General features: G+C 41.9%; 1 protein-coding gene across 1 annotated transcript; it reads right to left on the bottom strand.

Moving 5' to 3' along the window:
- Positions 1 to 21,180: 21,180 nt before the first annotated feature.
- Positions 21,181 to 22,046, bottom strand: LOC145156668 (uncharacterized). The gene is made up of 2 exons (XM_079075951.1): positions 21,829 to 22,046; positions 21,181 to 21,453 (listed from the first exon to the last, which is right to left on the bottom strand). The coding sequence occupies exons 1-2, from the start codon at positions 21,947 to 21,949 to the stop codon at positions 21,236 to 21,238; spliced, it is 339 nt and encodes a 112-aa protein (XP_078932077.1). The 5' UTR covers positions 21,950 to 22,046; the 3' UTR covers positions 21,181 to 21,235.
- Between the last annotated feature and the right edge of the window lie 551 nt (positions 22,047 to 22,597).

Below are 22,597 nucleotides of genomic sequence, written 5' to 3'. Positions count from 1 at the left end.
GTCTGTTTCATAGTAGTCCCAAAGGGACTCACCATGTGACTTAGAAAGTGATTGAACATCCAACTTTCTTAAGACTTTGACACCCAACTCTCCCGCCTTGTCAATATGTGACTTCATCTCCAAGATGTGAGCACACATAGACTTTGCTTGCAAATAGGGCTTGAGTGACCTTGAACTTGTGGGTTAGGGAGAATAATTGGAGAAGGTGGAGGAAGTGAAGTTCCAAGAGATTTGGAAAGATCATAGATGTCTGAACTAGACATCTTTTGGGAGATATTCAAGATAGTTGATCTAAAGTCCTTAATATAACACCCAATATGAAATATTAAGGCTAGGACCCAACACAATACTTTTATAACTTGGAAGAGGGATGCCGTAATCCAAGCTATAGAATATTTGAAGGTAGGCGAATGACGATTCGCCAATTTACACCATGAAAAACGAAATAGAAATATTAGGTTTTAATTGGATTTGAAACTCCTAGATCTTTTGAGATTCATTGAACTTTTCAATGGCATGTTTCAATCTTGATTGTGCCCTCTCAAGTTTTATGACTGGGATGCCGAGGATCACAAAACAAGGTGTGAATAACCATGCAAATATACTTGGTACCCTTAATATTTACCCCTTAATCGATGTGCCGGTTAACCACACGCGCTCCACCGATACTATGATAAACATTAAGTTACCCTTTGCCTACCTTGTTAAGTCAAGCTAGTGTGCCGGTTAACCACACGCGCTCCACTAACCGACTTAAGCAAAGTGCAAAGTGTAATTTCATGGGTTAGCACCAAATTCACATTTTTCCTAAGTAACTAAGATTGGGAATTTATAAAATTTTAGTTACTTAGTATTTATCATTAATACTTTTAATGAAGGGAGAATTCTAGTCCTTGTCCTACCCGTTCGGCCAACGACCCTCCACCAGTCAAGGAAGCGGTGGGTGAGAGTGGACACCCATTAAACTGCCATTTTATAGGCAGTAACCTTATACCCCCCTTATAGACCGGCTTCGTGAATGAGGCCTACTAACGGTAAGACTGACTTGCTCTTATACATATATATATTATTAACTTATAATATTATAAAGTATAAGGGTTGAATTTTTAACTTTTAAAATTCTAAGGGCTTAACTTGGAATTAAAGTATTTATAAGGGAAAACTTTTCAAATTCCAAAACTTGAGGGCACGTTTTGAAACTATTCAAAACTATTCAATTCCATAACTTATGTGTTTAAAGTAGTTTTAATACAAAAAACTCTTCAAGTTCCATAACTTGAGGACAAGTTATGGAAGACTTTAAACTATTAAAAGAATGTAACTTTTCCTTTATTCATAACCTATGGAAATATTTATGAGTTTTATGAATCTTAAATGTGACTTTTCATATAACTTGAGGACAAGTTAAAAAAAACACATTTTAGAACCAACTCTTAGATTAATTTGGATTGAAAACAACAATTTCACATAACTTTTCTATTAATCTAAGCAACTCATAAGAACAAGATAATTCAATCAAACTTTTTCATGTAATTAGCCTAACCATTAAACTAATACAAAACATGAATCTATTGACAATTATCTTTGAAATTGGATTAGAATGAACATTACCACATCAAAAACAGGTTTATAGGTTCAAAAACAGCTTAGGGTAATGATTCTAGTCCAATTCCAGCCTTAAAAGTCGAAAATATGTTGTCAGGGGGTCCTACTCGTCGAGTGTATGAACCTACTCGACGAGTAGGATGAGTTTCCTCATGGACTCGGCAAGTCCATCAGTGGACTCGGCGAGTCCAGTGCCCAGACAGCCCGAAAATCGATTTTTTCAGCATTTTTCAGCACTTTGCATCAAGTATAATTGAAAACAAGTCTAGGCTCTGATACCACTATTGGGTTTTGAGCATTCTAACACTCCTAAGTGTACATGCAACCCTAAATACCTTGGATCTATGTTTTCTCTATTATACATGCAAATATGAATATTCCAAGGTATTACCCTATCTAGCATACAATCTTTCATACTTGGGTAATAAAACAAGTTAGAAGACATACCTTTTTATGTAGATTGATTCCTTGATGCTTAAGAGCCGAGTGCCCCAAGTGTGACACCTCAAATGGTTCACACAACATCAAATACACTTGGAATAACTTAGAGAAAAAATGAACCACTTCATGAAATCAGCTAGCCCTCACCATACACACATAGTTCTCTCATGGTTTCACATGGTGGCCGATTTTGACAAGAATAAGATGCTTATATAGTGTGTCACAATTAGGGTTACACCATGTAAACCCTAATTGTCATGGCCTTTCATTTCCATGATCCATGGGTACAAAAACACCATGGAGCATCCATGGAGCATCCTATGGGTTTTAGCCCAACTAGATAATCCATGGAGCATTAGCCCACTATACAAGTATGGATGATTTACACAATCAACCCATATATTTAATTATTCTCCTTTTGATCACTTAATTAATTCCAAATTAATTCTTGATCAATACTAATTAAATAATCTTATTAATATATTAGAACTTATAATATATTAGTAAACCTTAAATGTTATTTCTCTCATTTTAGTCTATCCAAATGCATGATGCCATGCAACCCAAATGGACCATGCCAATCTGGTCAAGTACATACCAAATATAGTTATGGACTTAAACACTAATCCAACACTATGGGTGTGGAGGAACCGGTCACTTCAGGCGCAATTGCCCCAAGGCTAACAATCAAGGAGCAGAAGGATCAGGAAGGGTCCTGACCTTGGGTCAAGGCGAAGCAGTCCAAGATCCGACAGTTGTTACTGGTACGTTCCCACTTAACAACTCTTTTGCTTGCATCTTATTCGATAGTGGAGTTGAGCAAAGCTTCGTTAGTAACAAATTCGAGCACTTACTAAAACAACAACCCCAGAAGCTAAACAAGCCTTCACGATGGAGATGGCTGATGGGAAAAACCGAATCAACCGAGGGTATTTATGTAGGGTAAACGTTAACACTAAACAACCATTCATTTCAAATAGATTTAATGTCAGTAAATATTAGGATTCTTGATGTGATAATCGGCATGGATGGGTTAAGCCCCCACCATGCTGATACTATGTGTCGCGAGAAGGCCGTTCGCCTTCACCTCCCCAATCACGAAACTCTAATAATCTATGGTGATAAACCTAGCGCCAAACCTCGTCTTAACTCATGCATTAAGTCACAGAAGTGCCTGCACAAGAAGAACTACATTTTCCTCGCTCACGTTGTGGACAAGGCCAAGGAAGAAGTAAGCATACAAGGTATTCCAGTAGCATGCGATTTTCCGGATGTATTTCCCGAAGAACTTCCGGGAATACCCCAGAGAGACAGGTCGAATTTCGAATCGACCTCATACCCGGAACCACATAAATTGCCAATTCATCCTACAGGGTAGCTCCCGCTGAAATTCAGGAGTTATCCAGTCCATTAAGAGAATTGTTGCGCAAAGGATTCATCGGACCAAGCTTCTCACCCTGGGGAGCTCCGGTCTGGTTCGTCGAGAAGACGGATCCTTCAGAATGTGCATCGATTTTAGGGAATTGAATAAGCTCACTATCAAAAACCGATACCCAATCCCTCTGAAACATCCCAAAAACACAGTCTGAAAATTTCGTTTAATTTAATAATAAAAACCATAGTCGATAAACATCATATAAAAATCATAAGCAATGTATCTCAAAATATTATAACAACTGTCAAGTATATCAGAGTATAAACATCCCAGGCTGAACAAATGGTGTGTGCACTGCAATCTTCCCGAGCTCCTCTTTTGAAAACTGAGTACCTGAAACCAAAACTGAAAAATGTAAGCACGAAGCTTCGTGAGTCTCCCCAAACTACCACATACCATATAATAACATATAAAGCACATATTGGGCCTTGCCCACTGCATCAGACCGAAATCCGGAACTAACTAGGGCCTCGCCCACTGCATCGGACCGAAGTCCGGAACTAACTAGGGCCTCGCCCACTGCATCGGACCGAAGTCCAGAAACTGCATCAGACCGAAGTCTGGAACTAACCAGGGCCTTGCCCTCTGCATCGGACCGAGGTCCGGAAACTGCATCGGACCGAAGTCCGGAACTAACCATGGCCTTGCCCTCTGCATCGGACCGAAGCCCGGAACTGACTGAACATAGCATAGCATAATCATAACTACTAGCATAAACACAGATACTGCATACTGCATCGGACCGAAGCCCAGAACACATAACACAAAGACATGCTTGAATCACAAAGACCTCAAGCACACTGAACTACTGCATCAGACCGAAGTTCGGAACTACTGATAACTAAACGAGCCGGCATTATGGCCGTAGACCCGTTCCTACTAGAAGGAAACTCACCTCACACTGATGAAGTCTCGCTGACAAAACCCTAGTTGCTGGATGACAGATTCCCGAATCTGTCAACATCAAAATAACACCCAATTAATAATTGGGTTCCATCACATATACTCATAAGTCCATGCTTGGGGTAAAAGACTGCTTTACCCCAATCTTAGCTTTACTCAAGCCCAAGGCCCAATCTAAAGGCCCAAAAGTCTAATAATGGACCAAGGCCCAACTATGGCCCAATTTTCCAAATTGGGCCCAAACCTCTACATGGTCTTGCCTTAAGGCCCAATCATTTATTCTTGGTCCAACTCTTAGCATTCTAAGGGCCCAATACCATATAATCATCAAGGCCCAAACTATGGCCTTTCTATGGCCCAATTTTCTAAATTGGGCCCAAACTCTCCTATGGGCTTTACCCTAAAGCCCATTTAATTGTTCTAGTCCATTTGCTTGTTCTTGGATGACCCAACACAAAGCCCAAGTGAAATTAGGGTTTCACATAAAATGATGATTAGGGTTAAGTGTTTGTCACTTAACCCTCTAAGGACTTAATCCATTAAGTCCATCTCTCTACTAGGTAAATCATATGGTGTAGTTGGGCTTGATACACCATCCAATCCCCAAGGCCCAAAGATGGGTCCCAATAAGTCTAAGGCCCAAATGCTCACAATTAGGGTTTTCTAAACCCTAATTAGGGTTTTCACTCAAACATGGCCCAATAGGCCCAAAATTAATCTTTAAGCCCATTAAGGTTTTTGCTAGGTCCATTAGGGTTTTGCTTGTGGGGCACCACCCACTACCACCTCGGGTAGTGGTGGTCAATAGCGGCTCACGGCGGCGGCCACCACCTTACGGTGGTGGTTATTATTATTTTTATTATTCAATGCTAATTACAGTTACAAGCTTTTAATCCACAAATAAACACACACACTAACTACTCTAACACACACAACCACCCTAGTGGTGGCCGACGGTGGCTCGAGGCGGCAGCCACCACCTTACGGTGGTGGCGGTGGCTTCCTTGGTTTTCCGGCTAAACAAAACACACACCACAAAATACGCCTCCTGCTCGGGAATGCACACGATCACCCACTTCACGGCGGCGTACGGAGGTCCGATAGCAACAACAGCGGCACAACGACGGCAGCCACCATTTCCAATGGTGGTGGTGGTTCCTGTCCAAAAATCACACATAGTTCTTCATAATTAATAATAAACACACACACACACACAGCCACCTCCTACGGTGGCTAGTGGCGGAAATGGGCGGCAGAAAAGGTCAATGGGTGGCAGCCACCCCCGTGAGGTGGTGGCAGTAGGTTTTCCTGCCACTAAAGCATACATACAACCCCATAAAACCAGTAGCAGCATTCACACACGAACATACACTTATAAACACACCCACAGCCACCTCCCACGGTGGCTGGTGGCAGCGAGTTACGACAAAAACGGTAGCCAATCGGGCGACGACAACCACATCCGGCAAACCCGACGACAAACCGTCAAACTGAACGAAGGAGGGGAGGAAGGGAAGTGGTAGATGATCGTACCAGGCGTTTCCTCGGAAATCTGCGACCCACACGACGAAGAACAGGGCTTCGACTCCATTGGCAGGTCTCCGGCGATACATGTGACGTCTCCGGTAGCAAGGATTGTTGTGTCGGTGTTCATTAGCGAGGCGGCAGGCGGAGAGGAGGCTGTCGGACCGGCGATGCGAGTGGCGGCTGAGGGAGCTTCTCATGAGGGGTGGCGGCTGCTGAATGGTGCCCTAGGGTTAGGATCGAATAATGAGAACGGGAGGAAGGGTGGCATCAGGTCTCATCCCGTGTCCATCCAAACTTATGTTCATTTAACCAATATTAGTCCCTCCCCATGATATTGTTTTCAATTTAAATCTTAAACTTACACTTAAGCCCCTTGACTCCATAAATCTTTTCAAATGACATCCGAATTTTACCATCTTGTCCCCATCACTCCAAAGTTCTTTCAATTTGAATCCAAAACTTACCTAACAACCCCTATCTTCAAAAATCCTTTCACCATAAGTCCCGAAATTACCAGTCAGCCCCTAAGCCTTCAAATCTTTTCAATTTAAGTCCATTAATTACCGAACGCACCCTGACTTCTGAAATCCTTTTCAAATTAAATCCAGAACTTGCACTTTTAACCCCCAACTTCTAAAATTGTGACAATTAGCTATTCGAGACCAACCTTTGATGTATAATTATTTATTTTAGGGCCACTATTCGCTCATAAATTTTATCTATTTAATATTTATAAACGGGGTGTTACAACTCTCCCCCACTTAAATTAGATTTCGTCCTCGAAATCATTCCTTACCATCCCTTACACATCAAACCACCCGAGTAACATGGTCACTATCCTGGGCACACCCTAGCCTTCCCAGGGTAACCGTGACCATCCCTCGCAAGGCCCTAAAATCTGCAGATGAACAAATTCCTTGCAAAAAGATCACATCTACTCCGTCTGAAATCTGTTGTCTCGAGATGGTCTGAATCCGTGACAGACCACTCATACTGAATCATTATCGTTGAAACTAGTCTGCTTATCCCTCAACTGACTACTCAACTTCGGATAACCAGAGGCTCCCACTAGAAAACTGAATTCACAGACCCAATCATCCTTGCAGGTCATTTAGCATAACCCAAGCAATCTATTATTCTGTCCGAACCTGCAACCTAAAACACAAATACTAATACTGCCAATTGTTGAAACTGTCCGAACATTGAACTGCCTGAAGTTGTATGCTGCCACATGGCTGCTTGCCAAGCCTACCAAGACCTCCCTGGTCTCAATTCGTTCACCAATCATCTGAAATACCAGGTTCCAGTCCGGCTGCAGAGCCAAAGGACTCCCTATTTAGTCTCCTCACCCGACCTCTGAACGAAATCTTTCTTTGGAACTAGTTGCCACTAGTTATCATGTCACTAAGGCTCTAACAACCTCTTGATCCAACCGATCAGGTCCATATGTCGAATCCTGACGTCATCAAACCCAGGCTAAAAGTGATTGCTACATGACCATCGGTAGCCTCATGTCATAAATGACCTTAAGCATGTTGGATAAGGTGTCTAAGTCCATAACTATTTCTGGTATGTACTTGACTCGACCCGACATTGTCCATTTGGGTTGCATGGCACCATGCAATTGGATAAACTAAAATGAGAGAAATAACACTTATGGTTTATTAATATATTATAAGTTCTAATATATTAATAATATTATTTAATTAGTTTGATCAAGAATTAATTTAGAATTAATTAAGTGATCAAAAGATAACTAATTAAATATATGGGTAGATTATGTAAATCTTCCATATCTTATATAGTGGGCTAAGAGGCTCCATGGATTATCAAGTTGGGTTCCACCCATAGGATGCTCCATGGATGCTCCATGGGAGTTACAAACCCATGGGTCATGGAAATGAAGAGTCATGACACATTAGGGTTTACATGGTGTAACCCTAGATGTGTCAACACTATATAAGAAACCCATTCTCCACCAAAATCGGCTACACATAAGAAACAAGAGGGCTAGGCCGATTTTAGAAGTGTGTATTCTCTCTAAAGTCATTCCAAAAGCATTTGGTGTTGTGTGAAGCATTTGAGGCATCACACTTGGGGTGCTAGGCTCACAAGGTTTCAAGGATCATAATCAACAACAAGGTAACTTATTCTATCTTTCATTCAAGTTAAAAATGTTCCCCATGTATGCTAGATAGGAATATAACCTTGGAATTCAACTTTGCATGATTATTAGACAAACATAGATCCAAGGTTATTAGGGTTACATGTACACTTAGGAAGTGTTAGAATGCTCAAAACCCATCAGTGGTATCAGAGCCTAGGTTTGTTTGTTGTTGTTTTTTTTGTGTGCAAACAGCTTGAGAAAAAAAATCGTTAAATTACAAGTTTTTTTTAAGTGTAATTTTTGATTCTTGAAAGTGTTCATATTCATGTTCTTGAACTTATGAAGATTAGATGATCATAGGAATTGTTTGTAACCTTCATGGTAGTTTAATTCATGATCATAATGTGTTTTAATGGAGTCCATAACTTGTCCTCAAGTTATGGAAAACCAAAAGTCTCACTTTTATTAAAGCCATTAAAAGAACACAAGAGTTATAAAAATGAAGAGTCTTCATTTTTATTACTCAATTAATTCATAAGTTATAAGAAATGAAAAGTTTTGGAAGTTTACAAAACTTGCCCTCAAGTTTTGGAACATGTAAAGTCTTGATTAAAACTTTAGTTCCAACCCTTAGAATTTTAAAAGTTAAAATTCAACCCTTATACTTTATAATATTATAAGTTACTAATATATATATGTATAACGTCAAGTCGTCTTACCGCTAGTACGCCTCATTCACGAAGCCGGTCTATAAGGGGGGTATAAGGTTGTTGCCTATAAAATGGAAACTTAATGGGTGTCCACTCTCACCCACCGCTTCCTTGATCGGTGGAGGGTCGTTAGCCGAACGGGTAAGACAAGGACTTATAAATTCTCATTAAAAGTATGATGAATATTATAAAGTAACTAAATGCTTTTATTAAATTCCCAATCTTAGTTACTTTAGGAAAATGTGAATAAGGTGCTAATCCATGACATTACACTTTACACTTTGTTTAAGTCGTTGGTGGAGCGTGTGTGGTTAACCGGTACACTAACTTGGACTTAACAAGGTAGGTAAAGGGTGACTTAAGGTTTACCATAGCATCGGTGGAGCGTGTGTGGTTTACCGGCACATCGATTGAGTGATAAACCTTGAGGGTACCAAGTGATTTGCATGGTTACTTCACACCTCGTTTTGTGATCCTCGGTATCCCAGTCACAAAACTTGGAGGGCACACTCGAGATTGAAACATGCCTTTGAGAAGTTCATTGAATCTCAAAAGAATCTAGGAATTTCTAAGAACCAATTAAGAACCTAATATTTATATTTCGTTTTTCATGGTGGAAATTGGTGAATCGTCATTCACCTACCTTTCAAATATGTTATAGGTTGGATTACGGCATACCTCTTCTAAGTTATAATATATTGTGATTGGATCCTAGCCTTAATATTACATTTGGGTGTTTTATTAAGGACTCTCTTAATATCTAAACTAATCTTGTTCTCTTCTTTCGGATGTCTTCAAACAATGCTGCTTCTGGCTCTAATCCTAATGGCTCCTTTACCCTTATGAACTTGTGTGGGAAAGTCACTTTTGATGGATCCAACTTCAATGAATGGATCAGAAACATCATGATGATTACCCGCTACGAGGACAAAGAATATGTCCTTGACAAGGAGCTTAAGGAGATTGATGAGACCACTGCAACTCCCCAGGAGACCGCTGACTTCCGGGCACATGAAAGGGATGCTACAAAAGTGGCATGCATCATGTTGGCCACCATGACAGCGGAACTCCAAAAGTCGTATGAGGACTTCTACCCTTTTGAAATGCACCAAGATCTGATGGAAAGATACCATCAAAGTGCACGACAAGAGAGGTATGAAATCATATGCTCTATCATAACAACCATGATGAAGGACGGGGAATCCGTCACGAGCCACATGCAGAAAATGCAAAGGTATGTGGATCGGTTGCTGAAGCTTAATGTGAACTTCCCTGAGGAGCTTGCAATAGATATGATTTTGTACTCCTTACCATCGTGCTATGATCAATTCCGCATGACATATCACATGAATAAGGAAGAGGTCACACTCAGCAAACTTCAGGGACTCCTCAAGACCGCAGAAATAGGTCTTAAGGGTAAGTCGGTTGTTAAAACTCCTACTCCAAACTCCGCCCCAGTTTTGGCAATCGGGAAAGGTAGAGGAAAGAAGAGGAAGAGCTCTTCGAAGGGTACCAAGGCTAGGACCCTTGATGGCTCTTCTTCAAGTGGAACCAAGAAAGGTTTTGTCACTCCTTCTTCTGACCCTAAAGAGGCTGAATGCTTCTATTGCCATGAAAAGTCACATTGGAAGCGGAACTGCCCAAAGTACCAGCAAGATGTGAAGGATGGGAAAGTTAAACCCAACCATGCAGGTATTTACACTATCTTATCTAATAACTCACCCCATTCTAACTCTTGGGTCCTTGATACCGGTTGTGGTATTCATATCTGTTCTGATTTGCAGGGACTAAGAAGAAGTGAGAATGTGGAGCATGGAAGAATAAACTTAATCATGGGGAATAGGAAAGCTTTACCTGTCACCAAGATTGGAGTTTATACTTTATCGCTAAGTAGTGGGTTTAGTTTAGATTTGAATAAATGTTGTTATTCGCCAGAAATGGCAAGAAATATTATTTCCTTTCATGCATTGTATAAACAAGGTTTCACCTTTTCATTTGATAATGAAGTTGGTTCGATTAATGATTTCTTTAATAATGTTCTTTATTTTAAAGCATTACCTTGTGATGGTGTGTATGAAACTGTATCTGTGGTTGATAACTTAGGAAATAATGTATTGCGTATTGATTCTGTTAATGATAATAACTTGGATAAAGCATCATTATGGCATTGTCGTCTTGGACATATAAGCAAGAAACACATAGGCCAACTCCAAAAGGATGGAGTATTGGAGTCATTTGACCTAAAGTCAGATGATAGTTGCGAATCATGCTTACTTGGAAAAATGACAAAGTCACCCTTCACAGGTTCTTGTGAGAGGGGTGAAGGTTTGTTGGATCTTATACACACGGATGTGTGTGGGCCCTTCAAACATGCCACAAGGGATGCTAATCGTTATTATTTGACTTTTACTGATGATTACAGTAGATATGGATATGTCTACTTAATCAAGCATAAGTCAGAGACTTTTGAGAGGTTTAAAGAGTTTAAACAGGAAGTCGAGAATCAATTGGGCAGGAACATTAAGATGCTTCGATCCGATCGAGGTGGTGAGTATCTTAGTTCAGAGTTCCTCGACTATCTTAGGGAATGTGGGATTGTCTCACAATTGACACCTCCCAGGACACCGCAGTTGAATGGTGTAGCTGAGAGGCGTAATCGAACCTTGTTGGATATGGTTCGTTCCATGATGAGTCGAGCTTCGCTACCAATCTCATTTTGGGGGTATGCCTTAGAGACTGCCGCCCATATCCTTAATCTAGTTCCCACAAAGAAAGTTGCCAAAACTCCTCATGAGATGTGGACTGGTAAAGTACCCAAACTAGACCACATTAAGATTTGGGGTTGCGAGGCTTTCGTGAGACGCGATACTCATGATAAGCTCGAACCTCGAAGTGAGAGGTGTATTTTCATCGGCTACCCACAGAAATCCTTTGGTTACCTCTTCTACAAACCTAGTGAGAATGTGGTCTTTGTAGCTAGGAGGGCTTTCTTTCGAGAGAGAGAGTTCATAAGCCAAGGAGACAGTGGGAGGCAAGTTGACCTTGAAGAAATTCAAGAGTCAAGTGGTGAAGGAACTTCAAACCCTAGCACTCAACTTGAGGAGGAAACTTCTGTTGAGCCAATTGACAAGTCTGTACCTCTGAGGCGTTCCACAAGGGTTAGGAATGCACCTGAGCATTACTATGGATTCCATATTACTGCGGAAGGTGATACACTTATCAGTGATGAGACACTGATAGGTCTGGATGAACCTAACAGTTACGCGGAAGCCATGGCAGGCCCTGAATCAGCCAAGTGGAAAGAGGCAATGGACAGCGAGATACAGTCCATGTATGACAATCAAGTTTGGGACTTGGTTGAGAATGTACTAGGTCGTAAGACTATAGGGTGCAAATGGATCTTCAAGAAGAAGACCGACATGGATGGTAATGTACACACTTATAAGGCACGACTGGTTGCAAAGGGTTTCTCACAAACTCCGGGAGTTGATTATGATGAGACCTTTTCTCCAGTGGCCAAGATTAAGTCTATTAGGGTTCTGTTAGCCATAGCTGCATTTCATGACTATGAAATATGGCAAATGGATGTCAAAACCGCTTTCCTTAATGGAAAGTTGGCTGAGGATGTTTACATGAGTCAGCCAGAGGGTTTTGTCAATACAGAGTACCCTAATAAAGTGTGTAAGCTTGAGAAATCCATTTATGGGTTAAAGCAAGCACCTCGCAGATGGAATCTTTGCTTTGATGAGAAAGTCAAAGAATTTGGCTTTTCTAGGAGTGAAGATGAATCTTGTGTATATGTCAAGGCTAGTGGGAGTATAGTTAGCTTTTTGGTATTGTATGTGGATGACATACTACTCATAGGAAATGACATCCCAACTCTACAGGAAGTTAAGTCCTGGCTTGGGAAGTGTTTCTCTATGAAGGACCTAGGAGAAGCTGCCTATATTCTAGGGATAAGGATCTTGAGAGACCGAAGTAAAAGACTAATTGGACTTAGTCAGAGTACCTACTTGGATAAGGTGCTGAAGAGATTCGGCATGCAGGACTCCAAGAAAGGAGTGTTACCCATCCAGAGTAACGCCAGATTGAGTAAGACACAAAGCCCTAGTACTGAGGCTGAGATAGCAGAAATGAGTTGAATACCTTATGCTTCGGCTGTAGGATCGATCATGTATGCTATGACGTGTACTCGACCTGATGTAGCCTTTGCTTTGAGCATGGTTAGCAGGTATCAGGGGAACCCTGGCAAGGCACACTGGACTGCGGTAAAGAATATCCTCAAGTACCTACGGAGGACTAAGGACTGGGTCCTTACCCTCGGTGGGAGTGAAGACTTGAGAGTTGTAGGGTATAGTGATGCTAGCTTTCAGACTGATAGGGATAATTTCCGCTCTCATTCAGGCTGGATCTTTACCTTAAACGGAGGAGCAATTTCTTGGAAGAGTTCCAAGCAAGAGACAGTGGCTGATTCAACTTGCGAATCAGAGTATATAGCAGCTAGCGAGGCAGCAAAGGAGGCGATTTGGCTGAAGAACTTCATTGGAGACCTTGGAGTTGTACCAGCTATTAAAGAGCCAATGGAAATTTTCTGTGATAGTGAAAGTGCAGTTGCCTTAGCCAAGGAACCAAGGGATCACGGGAGATCCAGACACATCGACAGAAAATACCATTTCATCAGACATCGAATAGAAGAAGGACTCCTCGTGGCAAAGAGGGTATCATCGGATGAGAATCCAGCAGATCCCTCACGAAGGGACTGACTCGGGTTAAGCATCTCCAACATGCTCGGAGCATAGGGCTGAAGGATAATATTAGATTTAGTAGTTAGATAACCTTGAAATTTGTAAAGTGTAATTGACAATAGATGATGAATAAAAGGTGTTTTATTTATGAGTAAAGTGTTGCTATCTCTTGTCGATCGTTTACTATATTTCTTTTGCATGTTTTGACTTCCAGAATAATTATGTTTGGCATATCATATTATTCGAACCTCCACAGTCGGTCATATGTCGGAAGTACGTATAAATCAAGACTGTCATGATTGGTTGCAGAGGTCTAAGTTGTTGGACATGGCTACAACACTCATGAGTGCTCATAAGTTCTGAGCATTGGACTCAACCCACGCTCACTGGAATCACTTCATGGAATTTATCTCGAGTGATCGTGAGACGGTAATATCATATAAGTCTTCAAACCTAGAGATATGATTTGTTACTTATGAGTTGGTTATGCATTGATTGTACGTTAACGCATTGGTAACTCGATGTTATAAAACATGCTTTTGTGTATAATTCAATGAGTGGTAGAACAAACATATTAGTCGAAGTTTATCTATTCCTTCTTGGATTAGAAGCTGATATATGGGCCCCTCGATGATTTTGTTTTGACCTATGTACGGGGCCCGGTCAGAACTAAGTTGATGTGTTCAATTAAGTTCTTTGTCAAACAAATCGGAAATCGGGAAAGAAACTGCTGGACAATAAGTAAGACATTGTTCCATGTATTTGTCCGGCTGATATCTAGAACAGAGGATTATATGATCACTTATCTTAAATGGCGTATCATCATCTTCTCAGTTCCGAGAGACCTTGAAAGAGCTACGATTGCCGATCGGTTCCTGAAGTATTGCAGTTATAGTTATTAGACTTATCCAAGTGGGAGACTGTTGGATAAGGTGTCTAAGTCCATAACTATTTCTGGTATGTACTTGACCCGACCCAACATGGTCCATTTGGGTTGCATGGCACCATGCAATTGGATAAACTAAAATGAGAGAAATAACACTTATGGTTTATTAATATATTATAAGTTCTAATATATTAATAATATTATTTAATTAGTTTGATCAAGAATTAATTTAGAATTAATTAAGTGATCAAAAGATAACTAATTAAATATATGGGTAGATTATGTAAATCTTCCATATCTTATATAGTGGGCTAAGAGGCTCCATGGATTATGAAGTTGGGTTCCACCCATAGGATGCTCCATGGATGCTCCATGGGAGTTACAAACCCATGGGTCATGGAAATGAAGAGTCATGACACATTAGGGTTTACATGGTGTAACCCTAGATGTGTCAACACTATATAAGAAACCCATTCTCCACCAAAATCGGTTACACATAAGAAACAAGAGGGCTAGGCCGATTTTAGAAGTGTGTATTCTCTCTAAAGTCATTCCAAAAGCATTTGGTGTTGTGTGAAGCATTTGAGGCATCACACTTGGGGTGCTAGGCTCACAAGGTTTCAAGGATCATAATCAACAACAAGGTAACTTATTCTATCTTTCATTCAAGTTAAAAATGTTCCCCATGTATGCTAGATAGGAATATAACCTTGGAATTCAACTTTGCATGATTATTAGACAAACATAGATCCAAGGTTATTAGGGTTGCATGTACACTTAGGAAGTGTTAGAATGCTCAAAACCCATCAAAGCAGCCCCCTGCTTCCTTGCTCTCATAGCTGTAATGACGCTTCTACAGTCTTATCACTAGCTTAACCAGGTCTAATCCGCCTAGGTAATTCCGAAATCCAATCTGTGGACTTCCATCTCCTTACTGCTATACCCGAAATGGTGGGTACTACGGTTCTTTTCGCGTCCTAACAACGCACTCACGCTATCTACCAACTTAGTGAAGGCTGCGGCTACACCCACAGACTTACATCACTCTAGCACTATCTGCTAATCTTGTGAATGCTACGGTTACACCCGCAGACTTACAATACCCTATCACTATTTGGCTGCTAATGAATGCTACGGCTACACCCGCAGACTTACAACACTCTAATATTATCTGACTGCTAGTGAATGCTACGGCTACATCCGTAGACTTACAACACTCTGATACTATCTGGCTGCTAGTGAATGTTACGGCTACACCCACAGACTTACAACACTCTGATACTATCTGACTGCTAGTGAATGCCACGGCTACACCCGCAGACTTACAGCACTCTATCACTATCTGGCTGCTAATGAATGCTACGGCTACACCCGCAGACTTACAACACTCTGATACTATCTGACTGCTAGTGAATGCTACGGCTACACCCGCAGACTTGCATCACTCTATCACTATTTGGCTGCTAGTGAATGCTACGGCTACACCCGCAGACTTACAATACTCTAATACTATCTGACTGCTAGTGAATGCTACGGCTACACCCACAGACTTACAACACTCTATCACTATCTGGCTGCTAGTGAATGCTACGGCTACACCCGCAGACTTACAACACTCTAATATTGGGTCGAACACGTGCTTGACCCGCACTCAGCTGAACTCATGTCCTGACTGGGATCCCCAACCTGATTCCCTAAGGCTTGCTAGCAAACATTACGGGAACAAGATCTCCTTATTGGCAAGTTTTCCGAACTTCCATCTCACGCTATCCTCAAACCATACAGCCGCTTGGGCTGTCTTCCTTCCAGACTAGGATGCAAAACTTATCCCAGTTTCAAAACTGCTCCTACTTCTGAATCCTTGGATGATTCTCCCCCGCTTTGATTTGACTAACGCCTTACGGTACACAATACTGGAAGGATTCTCAACCCTTCTTACCATTCTATGCCCAATCTGCTGAAAACCACCTTTACTATTGCTAGTGTTTTTAACACCAGTCAGTCCAAAAGATCACACCACTTCCAAGAACCCAAATAAATCTCCTGTAATGACCCGCTAGACCCAGGAAACTCCGAATCTCAATTGGAGACCTCGGAATCTCCCACTGCATCATGGCCTCCATCTTGGCCGAAACGACTAGAATACCCTTCTGATTGACAAGGTGCCCAAGAAATTGCACCTCGCCCCACCAGAACTCACATTTGGAGTACCCTGCAAAAAGTCTCTCCCTCCTCAAAGTCTCTAGCACCTCCCTCAGGTGCTTCTCGTGCTGCTCCCCAGTCTTGGAATAAACCAAGATGAAGTTGTACTCTCCCAATCCCGCAATTTGGGAAATGCTCTATCACTATTCGCTAATGCTTCACGGTATGCAATTCGCATATGACATCTCTTGAAAATATAATTCAGACACAAACCGAGGATAACTCAGGGCTACACTTACTCAAACCCTTGAAACGAAAGACTCCATCGTGCAGTTTCCCGCATGTGCTGTACTGAATCTAACCCTGCTGGTCCCTCAAAAGCTGATCTGAAATCTAGGGTCTTCTCCCGAGACACCTCATTATAAGCAACTGATCTAATTTCCTTTTACCAATGTGCTCCAAGTCCATATCTCGTTCTCAAGCTCAAGAAGTCATATCATTCAGGGTCTTGCACCCCGAGATACTTATGATCTCCCTGCTATCATTCTACAGTATGTTCTGATAACTTACCTTCTTCATTTCCTCATCTGCTGCATACTATGGTACCATATAAGCTCTTTCCCGAGACTTGGCAGTGATCTCTGCCACAGTCTCAGTCGTTTGGTGGAGATCTAAAAACTCTTGCGCCAACTGCTGCGCCTCAATCGCCTGGGCACACTCTGCCCAGAATCTGGTCTAAAAGTTATCCCATGACATAGCATTAACCGCATCATCACTCCACTCACTACCAACTTCTTCCTATCAATCTCGTGCTCTATCCCTCAGGGGACAGGAAGTAAGTCAGATCTTGTCTCCTTTTGAGACAACGTCTGGTACGAAAAGTGTTGGTGACATCTGTTGGATTAATGTCTAAGTCCATAACTATATTTGGTATGTACTTGACCCGACCCGGCATGGTCCATTTGGGTTGCACTTCACCGGCACAATTTATATGGATAGTCTTTTGAGAATAGTATATTTATGATTTATATTAATATATTATAAGTTCTAATATATTGGTATATAATCATATTATTTAATTAGTATTGATCAAGAATTAATTTATAATTAATTAAGTGATCAAAAGGAACTAATTAAATATGGACTCTTAGATATATATGTGTAGTGGGCCAAGTTCATTTAGGTTGGGCTAAGTCTTCATGGATAGTCCATGGAGCTTTAACCCATGGATCCTAGGAAATGAAAGGTCATGGGTATTAGGGTTTAACCCTAATCCTCCACACTATATAAAGGGTCTTATGGTTCATGAAATTAGGCTAGTGGCTAGTGTGGATACACTAAAGAGGGCAATAACCGATTTCATAAGTGTGAGCCAAGTATCCATATTCTCTAAAGGTTTTCCAAGGTGTTTTGGTGATTTGTGATTCCACTTGAGGCTTCCACACTATTGGGGCTAAGCTCTTAAAGTTCAAGACTTCAAGCTTCATTAAAAGGTATGTATTCTAACTTGTTATATTACCCAAGTATCAAGGATTGTATGCTAGATAGGGTAATACCTTGGAATATTCATATTTGCATGTATAATAGAGAAAACATAGATCCAAGGTATTTAGGGTTGCATGTACACTTAGGAGTGTTAGAATGCTCAAAACCCAACAACATCTGCCAACCATCTGCTGCTAACAATGGGGTCCCTAACCCCCATGACAATCTGAAGCCTCACAAACTCTGAATTCCCGAAACATCAACGTACGGGTCTCTATCATGAATGCTATCTCAGTGTAGAATGCACTCGTCCTCTCATCACCAATCTCTATAATTCCCTCCTTGATCAGACTGAGGTTCACAGGAGTCTGGTCAATGATACTACGCGAAATTCTCAGATGGAATGAACTCCCTCATCTGATCATCAATCTGCCCGGCTCCAGAGTCCGAGCCTGACCCCTCGTCGACACCAGAACTACCATCTGGTCTACCACGTAGCGTCACTATACTCGGCAACATAACATCACTAACATCACAAACATCACAATACTCATCCAAACTCGAGGGATCTCACACACTACAAGTTCCCTGGGTTCATCTCAGCCTTCCTTGATTCGAGTACGGATCCTCTGCTTTCAGTAGTACGGGCCCATACTACCTTCCACATCTATCCGTACTTTCCTCAAGTACTGCCTCGACTCCACCAAGTCACTTCTATTGCTACTGATCTCTGCTACTCTCATCCTAGGCTTGCCCTAGGGAAATCTCTGACTCCACCCAATCTAGTCCTCAGCTGCTGAAGGCCTCCTTGTAATGCCAATTAGCCATCACCTGAATACCATCACATGTGACGAGGCTCAGATAATCCTTCGAGTAAAAGACTCGTCCCTACAACGGTTAGACTCAAACGAGAGCTGCGCAATAGGGCCAAATCCAGCACTCTGAGATTATTCAACCCTGATCACATGTGACGTGACGTATTCACCTAATGGCTAACTCCCATCACTCCGAGTCCTACAAAGCACGAAGCAAGCAGCATTCGGACACAGGAAACTACTCAAGCAAATCTATCCTCATAACGAGAAACTGTACTAGCATATAATGCTAAGCTCATACTATCAGGCATAACCTAAACAGGCTATCCTACTGTTGTCTACTCAATACTAGCATGCACTTCTCAATAAACTGAAAACACATATAACAGGCACATAAGGCATCCTCCTAGATCCTTAGTCCTATTCTAGCATGCTGTTCTACTGAAACTGGAACTGATAATTATAACATAAACTTGTATGGGTAATTTGGGAGTACTTACTTCAGCTCGGCTGATTGCATGCACCACACCCTTTTCTCTTTTCAACATTCTTTTCGCTTTTTCTAAAACTCTTTTCTTTATACTTTTTCTAAAATTGTTTTCTTTTCTCAAAATCCTTTTGTAAACATGGTTTTTCTTTTGAAAATTTCATACCACTTCCTCAGTTTGAGTTCAGACACACCCGAAAGTGTGCCTGAATCACTCAAACCAAGGCTCTGATACAAACTTGAAACATCCCAAAAACACAGTCTGAAAATTTCGTTTAATTTAATAATAAAAACCATAGTCGATAAACATCATATAAAAATCATAAGCAATGTATCTCAAAATATTATAACAACTGTCAAGTATATCAGAGTATAAACATCCCAGGCTGAACAAATGGTGTGTGCACTGCAATCTTCCCGAGCTCCTCTTTTGAAAACTGAGTACCTGAAACCAAAACTGAAAACTGTAAGCACGAAGCTTAGTGAGTCTCCCCAAACTACCACATACCATATAATAACATATAAAGCACATATTGGGCCTTGCCCACTGCATCAGACCGAAATCCGGAACTAACTAGGGCCTCGCCCACTGCATCGGACGGAAGTCCGGAACTAACTAGGGCCTCGCCCACTGCATCAGACCGAAGTCCAGAAACTGCATCGGACCGAAGTCCGGAACTAACCAGGGTCTTGCCCTCTGCATCGGACCGAGGTCCGGAAACTGCATCGGACCGAAGTCCGGAACTAACCAGGGCCTTGCCCTCTGCATCGGACCGAAGCCCGGAACTGACTGAACATAGCATAGCATAATCATAACTACTAGCATAAACACAGATACTACATACTGCATCGGACCGAAGCCCGGAACACATAACACAAAGACATGCTTGAATCACAAAGACCTCAAGCACACTGAACTACTGCATTAGACCGAAGTCCGGAACTACTGCTAACTAAACGAGCCGGCATTGTGGCCGTAGACCCGTTCCTACTATAAGGAAACTCACCTCACACTGCTGAAGTCCCGCTGACAAAACCCTAGCTGTTGGATAACAGATTCCCGAATCTGTCAACATCAAAATAACACCCAATTAATAATTGGGTTCCATCACATATACTCATAAGTCCATGCTTGGGGTAAAAGACTGCTTTACCCCAATCTTAGCTTTACTCAAGCCCAATGCCCAATCCAAAGGCCCAAAAGTCTAATAATGAACCAAGGCCCAACTATGGCCCAATTTTCCAAATTGAGCCCAAACCTCTACATGGTCTTGCCTTAAGGCCCAATCATTTATTCTTGGTCCAACTCTTAGCATTCTAAGGGTCCAATACCATATAATCATCAAGGCCCAAACTATGGCCTTTCTATGGAAAATTGGGCCCAAACTCTCCTATGGGCCTTACCCTAAAGCCCATTTAATTGTTCTAGTCCATTTGCTTGTTCTTGGATGACCCAACACAAAGCCCAAGTGAAATTAGGGTTTCACATAAAATGATGATTAGGGTTAAGTGTTTCTCACTTAACCCTCTAAGGACTTAATCCATTAAGTCCATTTCTCTACTAGATAAATCATATGGTGTAGTTGGGCTTGATACACCATCCAATCCCCAAGGCCCAAAGATGGGTCCCAATAAGTCCAAGGCCCAAATGCTCACAATTAGGGTTTTCTAAACCCTAATTAGGGTTTTCACTCAAACATGGGCCAATAGGCCCAAAATTAATCTTTAAGCCCATTAGGGTTTTGGCTAGGTCCATTAGGTTTTTGCTTGTGGGGTACCACCCACTACCACCTCGGGTAGTGGTGGTCAATGGCGGCTCACGGCGGCGGCCACCACCTTACGGTAGTGGTTATTATTATTTTTATTATTCAATGCTAATTACAGTTACAAGCTTTTAATCCACAAATAAACACACACACTAACTACTCTAACACACACACAACCACCCTAGTGGTGGCCGACGGTGGCTCGAGGCGGCAGCCACCACCTTACGGTGGTGGCGGTGGCTTCCTTGGTTTTCCGGCCAAACAAAATACACACCACAAAATACACCTCCTTCTCGGGAATGCACACGATCACCCACTTCACGGCGGCGTACGGAGGTCCGATAGCAACAGCAGCGGCAAAACGGCGGCGACCACCATTTCCAATGGTGGTGGTGGTTCCTGTCCAAAAATCACACATAGTTCTTCACAATTAATAATAAACACACACACACACACTGCCACCTCCTACGGTGGCTGGTGGCGGAAATGGGCGGCAGAAAAGGTCAATGGGTGGCAGCCACCACCGTGAGGTGGTTGCAGTGGGTTTTCTTGCCACTAAAGCATACATACAACCCCATAAAACCAGTAGCAGCATTCACACACGAACATACACTTATAAACGCACCCACAGCCACCTCCCACGGTGGCTGGTGGCAGCGAGTTACGGCAAAAACGGTTGCCAATCGGGCGACGACAACCACAGCCGGCAAACCCGACGACAAACCGTCAAACTGAACGAAGGAGGGGAGGAAGGGAAGTGGTAGATGATCGTACCAGGCGTTTCCTCGGAAATCCGCGACCCACACGACGAAGAACAACGCTTCGACTCCATTGGCAGGTCTCCGGCGATACATGTGACGACTCCGGCAGCAATGATTGTTGTGTCGACGTTCATTAGCGAGGCGGCAGGCAGAGAGGAGGCTGTCGGACCGGCGATGCGAGTGGCGGCTGAGGGAGCTTCTCATGAAGGGTGGCGGCTGCTGAATGGTGCCCTAGGGTTAGGATCGAATAATGAGAACGGGAGGAAGGGTGGCATCAGGTCTCATCCCGTGTCCATCCAAACTTATGTTCATTTAACCAATATTAGTCCCTCCCCATGATATTGTTTTCAATTTAAATCTTAAACTTACACTTAAGCCCCTTGACTCCATAAATCTTTTCAAATGACATCCGAATTTTACCATCTTGTCCCCATCACTCCAAAGTTCTTTCAATTTGAATCCAAAACTTACCTAACAGCCCCTATCTTCAAAAATCCTTTCACCATAAGTCCCGAAATTACCAGTCAGCCCCTAAGCCTTCAAATCTTTTCAATTTAAGTCCATTAATACCGAACGCACCCTGACTTCTGAAATCCTTTTCAAATTAAATCCAAAACTTGCACTTTTAACCCCCAACTTCTAAAATTCTGACAATTAGCTCTCCGAGACCAACCTTTGATGTATAATTATTTATTTTAGGGCCACTATTCGCTCATAAATTTTATCTATTTAATATTTAATAAACGGGGTGTTACACCCTCGGACTGATGACCTCTTTGACC

The sequence above is a fragment of the Lactuca virosa genome, chromosome 2 (genome assembly GCF_052849685.1).
Source record: "Lactuca virosa cultivar CGN04683 chromosome 2, Lactuca_virosa_CGN04683_v6, whole genome shotgun sequence".
Classification (NCBI taxonomy): Eukaryota; Viridiplantae; Streptophyta; class Magnoliopsida; order Asterales; family Asteraceae; genus Lactuca; species Lactuca virosa.
Note: the sequence above shows the minus strand (reverse complement) of the source record. Positions and strands in the feature narration are given on the sequence as shown.